The sequence below is a fragment of the Coenobita brevimanus genome, chromosome 104 (assembly GCF_032717465.1).
Source record: "Coenobita brevimanus isolate Jiangsu-jjx chromosome 104, ASM3271746v2, whole genome shotgun sequence".
In the NCBI taxonomy this organism is placed as follows: domain Eukaryota; kingdom Metazoa; phylum Arthropoda; class Malacostraca; order Decapoda; family Coenobitidae; genus Coenobita; species Coenobita brevimanus.
The window spans coordinates 6,133,327-6,144,584 of NC_137057.1; the positions used below are offsets into that span (position 1 = coordinate 6,133,327).

At 42.8% G+C, this 11,258-nt stretch overlaps 1 protein-coding gene across 1 annotated transcript in view; it reads left to right on the plus strand.

The window, feature by feature from the left end:
* The window catches only part of LOC145415971 (ionotropic receptor 93a-like), a 33,401-nt gene extending 23,387 nt beyond the window's left edge, over nt 1-10,014 (plus strand). The window contains exon 4 of the mRNA XM_080285073.1: nt 9,774-10,014. Coding sequence (XP_080141199.1) covers nt 9,774-10,014 — 241 coding nt within the window. The remainder of the gene's footprint in view (nt 1-9,773) is intronic.
* The last annotated feature ends 1,244 nt before the right edge of the window (nt 10,015-11,258 follow it).

An 11,258-nucleotide genomic window follows, 5' to 3' on the forward strand; every position in this document is an offset into this window, starting at 1 on the left:
CAGCTAGCAATTCATGGCACCATATAGAATATTGCCATACATAGATTATGCATTTTTACGAGGAGCAGAGCTCAGCTCAGCTACCTACAAAATGACGAAGGTAATGGTACGAAATTTTCTCCATGCTGCCACTAGCAGTAGCCCAAGCAAATATTGGATGAAATCTCTGGATGAGTGTAGTGATGATAGTGATACGCTGTTTGATGATGACAGTGTGATGGTTCAGATGCTGATTTACACCTTATGTGATCAGAAGATTAACACTGACCACGCAGTGCAACCATAACACATTGTTCACCTTGCGCCACCAGACAGGGCTTCATGGACCTGTTTCAGAGGTAATTTTTTTGTTTGCCATATTGTGTTATATACCACTGAACTCGTGATTTTTTCTCTATCTATTGACGGTATTTTTTTTTTCTAATATTGTTTGCTAAATATTTGAAAACTGCCGCACACGGGATATACATGTAAACAAACACTGACGCAGTGAATGGGTTAAGGTGTTTTAACAGCCTGTGTACAGATGCCATGTACTCCCAGACCTAGTCATGGTATGACACGTGCATAACATACACATATTTAATTCCCCAGGAGTATTGTGCACATATTTACTGTGAGCAGCGTTTAGCAGCTATTTGTCGGAAATGTAGCAGACACCAGCAGTAGTTGGTAACACAGCATGAATGTAGCCTGTGCCAGAATGTCCAACAGTGCAGCTCGGTACAGTAATAAGGTTTTTTCGGGGTTCAAGACTTCGCAGATTATTCAGTTCCAAACTGTAGTCGCATTGTGGGCAGTATGCATGCACAGGGCCAGCCACCCTCTGGCTTGCTAGCAGATATGTGCATTCACAGTATAGTGTCAACTGTGTGAATGGAGAAAGACATCCACAGTAAGGGACGGCTGAATGTAATGTATGCCAGAACATTTCGGCAGCAGCCTACTCCTCTTATTTTCTTTGGCCATTGATGAGGGCAGCAGGATGCCGCCGAAACTGTCTCACATAAAATAAAATCCAGACTTCATCCATTATGGGTTTGTTTCCCCATTGAAACTCTTCACGTCACTGTGATAACTATCCATGCTAGTATTACTGGAGTAATAATTTAATAATATCACTATTGCTAAACTTTTCTAGTTCCACGATGTCAACTGTACATCATGTTGTATACTGGACTGGTTGATTCAGCCAGCTTGTGTAATACACAAAAACCGTAGGCTTCAGAAGGAGACTACAAATACGTAGGTGGTTACGTGGTTTTCCTGTTATCTCTTGATAAGCTCAGGCGATGGGCGTTGTTATAGGGCGGTATTACGGCCACAGTATGGTATGTGTTTGATTCAGTATTAATGGTGTTCCCATACTTTTCCTACACAGGTATAAAAGATGGAACCATACACCTTCGCAGAACAGGTAGATATGCTTTTGTGTTATGGTGAAGCACGTGGATCCAGCAGAGAAGCACACCAGCCGTATGCAGCAAAATACTCATTGCGACATCAACCAAATTATCAGACATTCGCTCACATACACAGACGGCTGAGAAAGGCTGGCAGACTGCGCCCAAGAAGACCCGACGCAGGCAGACCTAGGAGGGTCTGTACACCATACAGTGAGGAAGCTGTGCTGGACGCTGTTGCTGACAATCCTAGGACTAGCGTTCATTCAGTTGCGCATGACGCAGGGGTTAGTCCGACATCAGTGTGGTGAATGCTACATGAACAGTTACTGTATCCGTACCATATTCGGAGGGTACAGGCATTAATTCCTGCTGACTATCCAAGAAGATTGGAATTCTGCCAATAGGTCATAAATCAAACATCACACAATGACGACTTTTGTAATGTATTGTTCACAGATGAAGCATCATTCACTAGGATGGGCATGTTCAATACCCATAATATGCACTACTGGGATGAACCCACACATCACGTGGAATAGAGGCCATCAGCAGAGGTTCTCAATCAATGTATGGTGTGGTGTACTTGGGGATTGTCTTTTGGGTCCTCATGGACTTCCCGGCTGTCTGACAGGGGAAACATGTGTGGACTTCTTACAAAACACTTTACCATGCCTACTGGAAGATGTATCCATAGCCACACGGACAGTAGCGTGGTTTATGCACGATGGAACCCCCACTCATAATAGCCATACTGTACACGAGTATTTAGTTCGTACACTTCATGGTGGACTTATTGCAAATGGCGGGCCCATAGCATGGCCACCATGGTCCCCAGATTTAAACCCAATAGATTTTTTCCTGTGGGGTCACCTAAAATCTCTGGTGTATGCACAACCGGTTGACAGGGAGGAGGATTTACTCACACGTATCCAGGATGCCTGCAATCACGTTCGCAACATGTCAGGTGTATTTGCACGTGTTCGGCAATCCATGATTCGCCGATTAACCTATGTATTGAGGTACGGGGCGGCCACATTGAATATTTGTTGTAAGAGGTGTGATGGCATTGTATCCTACCGTAAGTATGTTATTTCCATTATGTTTGTGTATTACGTATGTTGTGTCGTAGATAAGCATTACCCAATTTAGGTACATACATGCACTGCCTACATGGATGTTGTATGCTCACATATTATGAAATGTTCAACTGCTGGTAACAGTTTCCTTTGTACCTGTTCAATACATGGTGTGGAAAATAAACTTGTACATATTTTCCCATATATGAAATAATCCGACGGTCCATGCACGTGCGTTTAATGTCACGAAGGTGCGTGGTATCAGTGAGGTACTGATCAAATGCATCTGTAACCCCTGCTTATGTGTCCTCTGACATATTGTTGATTATGTAACCTTCCTGCTCCACGTCCCATTTCATTCTCTTCTGGAATACGATGCGTAGATGTAGCCATGTAGATATGTAATGAAACACATAACAGCCAAGTACCAGGATGCAGCCACCGGAAGAAAGGAGAAGGGAGAGGGAGTCGATGTTTCGGAAACGTGGCCTGTCAGTGTCCCTCTCTCCCGTAGTATTACAAGCACATCGCTACGTTTCGTAATAGTTGTTTAGCCCCTAAATAACGCATTTCTAGAACATATTGTATATAATAAAATGTGTTTAGTTTCTGCTATGCAACCGACACTCTAAATTTGATGCAACAATTACGAAACACCCTGTAAATTTTTTTTACGAAGACCAACTATTGTGCCTTTTGCTTCCATCCATATTGTGTGATTGTTCTGAGTCCACCCTACCTTGTGCACATGACTTTATCAGTTGGAGGGAAAAGACTACCAGACCGTCCCAAAAATTGTAGCAATCTCCAGGCTGTCATTCACCCTCAGGCATCTGTCTCTGCTGTGTTACATCACTATCTAGCACAGTCGGTGTATTGAAGGACAGTGAAATACGAAATATATGAGAAATTAGAAAAGCAAAAGTATGTACGGGACTCCGATAAATTTGTATTTTATACCATTTTCAAGACAGGTTATACTGGAGAAAGAGAGAGAGAGAGAGAGAGAGAGAGAGAGAGAGAGAGAGAGATAGTGATAGTAAAAATGTGTAATAAAAACAGAAACTATCATGTAATGTTTCAGTAGTACATAGCGGTATATTTGCATGTTTTATATGAGTTATTACCTTTTGAAAATATTTAGTGAAGTTATTGATGGTGTTCAAATGATCATTACGCAGTTATTACGAACTCAGTCTGATTATATAAGAAAAGTAGTGCAACATGCTTGAATTGCTATTTTAACAGAAGTAAGCAATGTTCCGTAAGCGTTAGGCAGATGCCTGTACAGTTTATCTATGTACATGTTCATGATCAGTGTGATGTATACTGCCATTTGATGAGCCTTGAGACTGTTTCCTAAAGAGTATAAACTAAAAAGAAAAAAAAAAAAAACAGTCGTGGAGGTACACAGGTGATACAATATTGCCGAAATGGAGAGGTTAACTCTTGATTCCACTGGTCATTTGCGTGGTTATTCCTTCTGGTTTCAGACAAGTACATTCAAGTTAGGAAAGACCTCTTGTACTGGAGGGGTTGTGGAGGCTGTATCTAACCAGCCATTATGAAGGTCTAACCTTAACCCGCGGCATCCCGTCGACGTTCTTCCACGTCCTCACGTTTTGTCACTGCCAATCCCGTTGACGTACTTTAATATCCTGCATTTGCAAGGTTCATAATTTCCACAATTTTCAAAATTACGCGCGAGATTTTCGATTCGCTCACCTACCCAAGCCTCCCCTACCTGCCGCCAGGCGGGCAGCGTCCCAGACCCCACGTGACCCGCGCTCGCCCTTGTCTCGGTCACTCATCTGTTAGCAGTGACCCAGGTCAGACATGGCGTGTAAAGGTCTCTCAGACGACGAAATAGCATCCGCCCTGGAGGTCTTCACTGGAGATAGTGATTCTCCACTTGATGATGATGTGGTGGATCGAGATTATGTCCAGCCAGAGGAAGAAATAACAAGCAATGATGAGTAGGTCCCTTCGCCCCGGAAAAAGCGGTATGTGACATATCGTAAGGCAAGGGAAGGCCAGCCTGCACCCCAACCACCTGCACGGACCTCTCTCCATCCCGATTCTGATGAGGACGAGGATGAGGACGATGACGATGACGGCGGCTTAGGACGTGATATCGCCTCGTGGTTGGGTAAGGAGAAAATCTCACCCCGAGGATCAGAAGGTGAGGTAAGAAGACAAATAAGGTATGGTCCAAGTGTTTTGTCTGGGGAAGTCGAAAGTGGTGTGGTGGGAGCACGGGGTGAAAGGGAAAGTGGTGTGGTGGGAGCACAGGGTGAAAGGGAAAGTGGTGTGGCGGGAGTGCGGGGTGAAAGGGAAAGTGGTGTGAGGGAGGCAGCACGAGCACGTGGTGCACGTAGGCCTAGGGGAGAGGAGGTGGAGCCACTCCCCAGCACGTCTTTTGCCCCACAATATTCCCAAACTTCCTCCCCACAGCCCCAGGATGTGGGGAAAGGAAGGAAAGGGAAGGGAAAGGGTAAAGGAAAAGGGAGAGGGAAGAGAAATGCGAGTGATGAAAGGCGCCGCTCTCCACCTCCCCAACCTCCCCCACCACCCTCACCTCCCCACCCTGACAAAGGCGACGATGGGGACGTGGCTGGAGACGGTGGTGTCTCGTGGAATTGGGAAGATGGGAGTAATTTTACTCCCATCATTCACCCTTTCACTGAGAAGTGGCGGTCTGGTTGCACGGCTCCAGGTGTGCATGCGGGTTCTACTAGGGTGGATTTTTTCCGCTTGTTCTTTGGGGAGGCGTTTGTGGGGTGCATAGTGGAACAGACAAACATATTTTCACGAACACAGCGCCGTGAAAGTGAACGTTTGGGAACAACAAGCAGGCATTCCCAGCAATATGACTATCCTGTGACAATTTCTGAGATGTTCTTATTTTTTGCCCTGGCTCTCTTGATTGGTGTGGTTAGAAAAAAACAAATTCCTGCATACTGGACAACTGACCCAATGATCCTCACACCTTTCTTTGGAAAGGTGATGAGTTGTAATAGATTTCAGCAGATTCTCGGCCGCCTCCACTTTTTTGATGCAGAAGATCCAGCTAATGCAAATAACACTGATAAAATGAGGAGAATTAGGCTGGTATTTGATAATTTACGGGAAATGTTCCGCTCCTCATTTTATCCTTACAGAGACCTCGTCATAGACGAGAGTCTTGTGTTGTGGAGAGGCAATATTTCCTTTCGCCAGTACATACCCAGCAAGAGACACCGTTTCGGGTTCAAGATCTTTGTTATGTGTGACTGTAAGACTGGTTATGTTTAAGACATAGTCTTGTACATGGGGGCACAGACAGATATAACAGAAGATCATAGCATAGGACTCTCAGGGGCCGTGGTGAAGACAATGATAGAGGAGTACCTTCATCGTGGTCATGTGTTGTACCTGGACAACTGGTACACTAGCCCTCTTCTCGCTAGGTTCCTCCACCAACACGACACCGGAGTCTGTGGTACAGTAAAGAGAAACCGTCGCCATATGGTCAAGATAGGGAGGAAACTTGACAAGAACGAGGTGGTTTTCTTCCAGGCAAATAACATCCTTGCCACCCTGTCGAACCACAACAGGGAAGTTTGCCTCCTATCAAGTGTACACAGCCCCCTGATGCACCGCACAGACTCCGTTGCTCACCGTAGCGAGAGGAGGTGCAACGTCTGGAAACCCGAGTCTGTACTGGACTATAATCTGAACATGAGGCAAGTGGATCAGTCAGACTCGATGATTTCCAGTGTTGACTGTGCCAGGACCACGACGAAGTGGTACAAAAAGCTCTTTTTCCACTTGCTCGACATCACGGTCCTGAACGCACACTACCTGCACGCCATGACAAAAGGAGTATCAGAGACCTTTGAGGGGTTTGTGAGGGAGCTGGCACGTGAAATAATCGCCAGGCATGCCCAGGACAGACCCACACACCGCACCCGCACCCCCATGGCTGCCCAGACTCCCCTACACCTCACAGGACGCCACTATCCTAGCACAATCCCTTCCGACCCAAACCGTCGTAAACCCCAGCGCCGCTGCCATGTATGCAAGCACTCGACAGTCAGACCAGCCACTCAGAGAAAAGACACAAGGTACGAGTGTGCAGAGTGCAATGTTGCGTTGTGCCTTCAACCATGTTTCAGAGAGTACTATAACTTCCTACACTACTGAAACTGTGTGGGATGGCGATATGACGCTCAGTATAATGGTAAGGCCAGTCAGTATGTGCTAAGTCTTATATAAAGTTGAAACGGGTGTAATGTTTTCAGGAAAGTAATGTATAAGTTGAGAAATAGTGTAAGTTGAAAGAAGTGATATCAAAACTACACCCACTGTGTAAATCTGCGAAAACATGATGCTCAGTATAACACTCTGGTCAGTAAATATAATAGCAAGAATATAAAGTGGAAACGGGTGTAAAGTTAGCAGGAAAGTAACGTATAAGTTGAAAAATAGTGTAAGTTGTAACAATTGATGTCACGAGTACACTCACTGTGTAAATCCGCGAAAATATTACGCTCAGTAGAACATTTTACTCAGTAAGTATGTGATAGGAATGATATAAAGTGGAAAAGGGTGTAATGTTAGTAGGAAAGTAATTTATAAGTTGAATACTAGCGTAAGATGAAACAAATGATATCGCGATAACACTCACTGTGTAAATATGCGATAATATGACGCTCAGTAGAACAGTAAGGTCTCCAATTATGTGATATCAATTATATCAAGTGGAAACATGTGCAATGTTAGTGGAGAATTATTATATAAGTACAAAAATAGGTTGTAAGTTGAAATAGTAGTCATAGCAACATCACCGTCTGTGTTATTATGCGCTATTATTATGCTAAATATTTACATAAGGCCTGAAACTATCTCAAAACAGTTCTCCAAAGGTGAAAAGTGTATAATGTTATTAGGAAAGTATTATGTAAGTTGAAAAAACACAATACGAGTTGAAACAACAGTCACAGCGAGTTCACTCACTACGTAAATAAGCGCTAACATTACGCTAAATGTTATCGAAAGGCCTGTGAATACGTAAAAACAGTTCAATAAAATGTAAAATGGTATAATGTTATTGGAGATGTATTATGTAAGTAGAAAAAATGATATGTATCATGATTCAGGAATGTTAGTGATTCATCGTGACCAGTCTGGCCGATTTTGCTCGGTTCGCACGATGGTACAATGCTTATTTCAGCTCTATTTTTGTATAAAGTCCAATTTACTCTTGTATCACATGTTTTTATGTTTGTAATAAATACATAATTATCTACTTACTTGCATTGGTTTCCCAGACTTATAATACCATAGAAAACGTGAGAGTCTCAGACCACCTACAGAGAACACGGTACCAGGTGTGATGAAGGTATACCTGTTTAGGCCACTTATGGACCCCGGTGAACACTTTCTTGGTGATTGACCATTGTTTCTGACCAAAAGCGAAAGTTTTAGCAAAAAAAATTTGGGCCCAAAAATGGTCGGGATTGGGGGGTACCAGTGGTGAAAAAGTGGTCGGGACGGGGCGGGTTAAGGAACTGTTTCATTTTCCATACTGATCCGGTGGTAGGTGGTGGTGACCATTATTCACTCACCTGATGTAGTGCATCCTACTTCCATATTATTTTTCTGTGTCTACCCTCCTCTATTCCTGTTTCTCCCATCCTTCCTGCAACTTTTTATTACCCTTCTTTCCACTTTACGTGGCTCTGCACTGAGTGACAAACCTAATAATTTCCTGCAGTCCAAGAAACCATTTAGATCGCTGGGTGGTAACGGTAACTATGTAACAGGGTTATTTGGAGCCTATCATGGTGCACCTGCTAACTAGTGGGGAGATGCAAATGCGGCATCCATCTGGGAATCAAACCCTCACACTTTTCCCAGTGCCTCCCTGGAGGGAGGCGCCTTCTTCTGCAAGAGAACATAGGTTCGCTACCGGGACGGCCCTAAAGGGACTGTTACTCCCTTACGGTTGATGGGTCTCCTTGACCAGACAGACCGGGTTTACTCTACTACTACATCTCATTGATCTTTAGATGGTGGAAAGCTGTTGTAATGGAAAATATAACAAGCCTTCAGTATATCATACTAATTGGTGCGATAGGCCGACATTACTACCGATAATTCAATATTGCTGGGACTCATCACAAGGAACTATAACGACTCCAAGTTCCATTTATACTGGATGTTATATACGTGTTCTAACCGCTTATTTCAGTTCCGTATGGGTTTAAACTTTACACTTTGATTCAGTATATATAAATATTAAATACTTTCAATTAAATATGAACATTAGACTACAAAAATTATTCTATTAACGCATCTTTGATCTGACGGCCGGATCACCTCACTAAATCGCCCTTTGGTTCTTTCTTCCCTGCATAAAAAAAAAGTCACAAAGGTTGAAATAGCTGGTGTTTGGGTGAACGAGGCCTCATACAGTGAAGATGTACTGAAGAATCACTTGCGTTGGAGAGAATAAAAATAGTTTAATCTTGTCTTACTGGTGTATCTGCGCTGGATATGTAAACAAAATCAAACAAAAATTATGTGCCTGTGAGTTGGAGTCAGGATTCAAGTGGCGTCAATAATGTGTGAATGATTGTGTGCCCCACGATGTTTACAGCTGTTCCTCTTTCGTTCTATCTATTTCCTGGTATCCTGAGCCTTACTTCACACGATCCATACTTCAGAAAATAGGTCAGGATGATGTTGATGATGATAATAACGAAATTCTATGTCCTGAATGTTAGTGGAGAATGTTTTTGCCTCTTAGAAAACGCGAAGTCTGTGAAACCAATTAGTTTTGAATAAAATCATCAGATCTTAAGAGGGGGGGAGGTGCCGGTGGCGTAATCAGACTCCTGCTTGGCCGCATACGAGAGGTCACAGGTTCTATTCCCGGGTCGATTATGAGACCTTTCGGTTGGAATCGTTCACCCAAGTTTCTACTTTTGATTCTTGGTGTACAGACTGTTCCCACATACAGCTGAAATAGAGACCTGGGCTTAAGTTGTATATAAATTCCTCGTTTTTTCCTTTACCTTCACCTTGCACTTCACAATCAAATTAGATTACTGTAATTATTAGAAATAGGTACAACACAACAAAATATTCATAATAACAACTGTTATTTTGGGAAATTAGTTTATCGATGAATATAGTTAATATCCTTGATAAATGTGGACTCTGGAATTATAATGTTGCGAGCTATAGTCTGTGGGAATGTTGCTGAGTGGTTTCATTGTCATTTACACATGTATTATGATAACAGGTACTTGGTAAGCATGATTGAGAGTGGTCTGGCGGGCAGATGGAGAGCCGAGGAAATAACGAAGTACCGTAAGACCCAGGGCCGTGTGGTCACCAGAGGCACCTCCACAGGCGACAGTCGGAGGCCACTTAGTTTAGAAGACCTGCAGAGTGCTTTCTACATTCTGGGGCTTGGTGTGATGTTATCAACTCTCACTCTTGGCACAGAGTTTGCTGCTCAAAAACGTCTCCTCATATGTTAAAGTAAAAGGAACCATACATATTGTCACTGTACCAGTCCAGACTGTCAGCTGTGTGAGAGATGTATGTCAACAAATGTTTTGTGCTATGCTAATAAACTTCGTCACTTGTAACTTGCCACACTGATCTACAAGAATAATTTTCTTCTATACTGATACTAATAAACTTCGTTACTTGTAACTTGCCACACTGATCTACAAGAATAATTTTCTTCTATACTGATGCTAATAAACTTCGTTACTTGTAACTTGCCACACTGATCTACAAGAATAATTGTCTTCTATATTGATGGTTTTATCCTTTGTTGTCAGTGTATCTAAATCTCTTTGTTGTTGGTTTCATCAGAGGTACCTTTTTTTCTAATAAGTCAGTAGGCTCGTGGGAGTCTAGTGGTCAGAACACCACAGTGGGAGTAACGGCCTTACCACAGGCCTGAGTTTGGTATCCAAGAGGTAATTGTCAGCCACGAAGATGGATAGTCTTTCAACTCTCCAACATACGAAACTAAAGTAGCCGCCCCGGACTCCTAATGTCACCGCTTAATACTTCAGTGTAATGGCTTTCAGCTGCATTGCTCAAGTGTACTTGAATTTTAATAGTGGTGTGTTAAATTTCAGAAGTACATACTATAGTCTGTATTAATATTGATGGAAATTTACCACTACACATTTTTATGTCTCCAAACCATAGTGTGGGCACCAGATCTATTCTCTCAGTTTCCTTCTTTTTTTTTTTTCTTCCAAACGCTTCAGTTTGGTACCCTTCTTTTCTTCTTTTCTTCACCAATTCACTCCAGAATTGGAACTATTTTTTCCTTGGGTCATCACCCCCAGACACCCTTTTCATTATTTAGGTCTCTCAAACTAAATAAACATACAAAGTGGAGATCCTATGCTCTTGTATCATAAGTAATTCTCGTGGCAATTTGCAGAGAAGTATATCAGTGTACTGTGGTTGTGTGGAGACCATCCTGCATCATCATGAGAATGTTCATTCATTCATTCATTGCCAGACGCCATGTATCCCAAAAACGGGGTGGCCAAGGCTTAGAGTTAATTGTTTTACAGAGAGGGGCACTAATCCTCCACCAACCCCACTTAATACGTAGAGAATGTTGCCATCTCAATTTGCATTAGTTGGTTATGCAGTCAAACTGCCAAATATACCTTGTGGAATAAAACATGTAATATGATTATCACTTGTATTCGTAACCTCAAATGACACAGGCAAGGATTATATAGTCTTC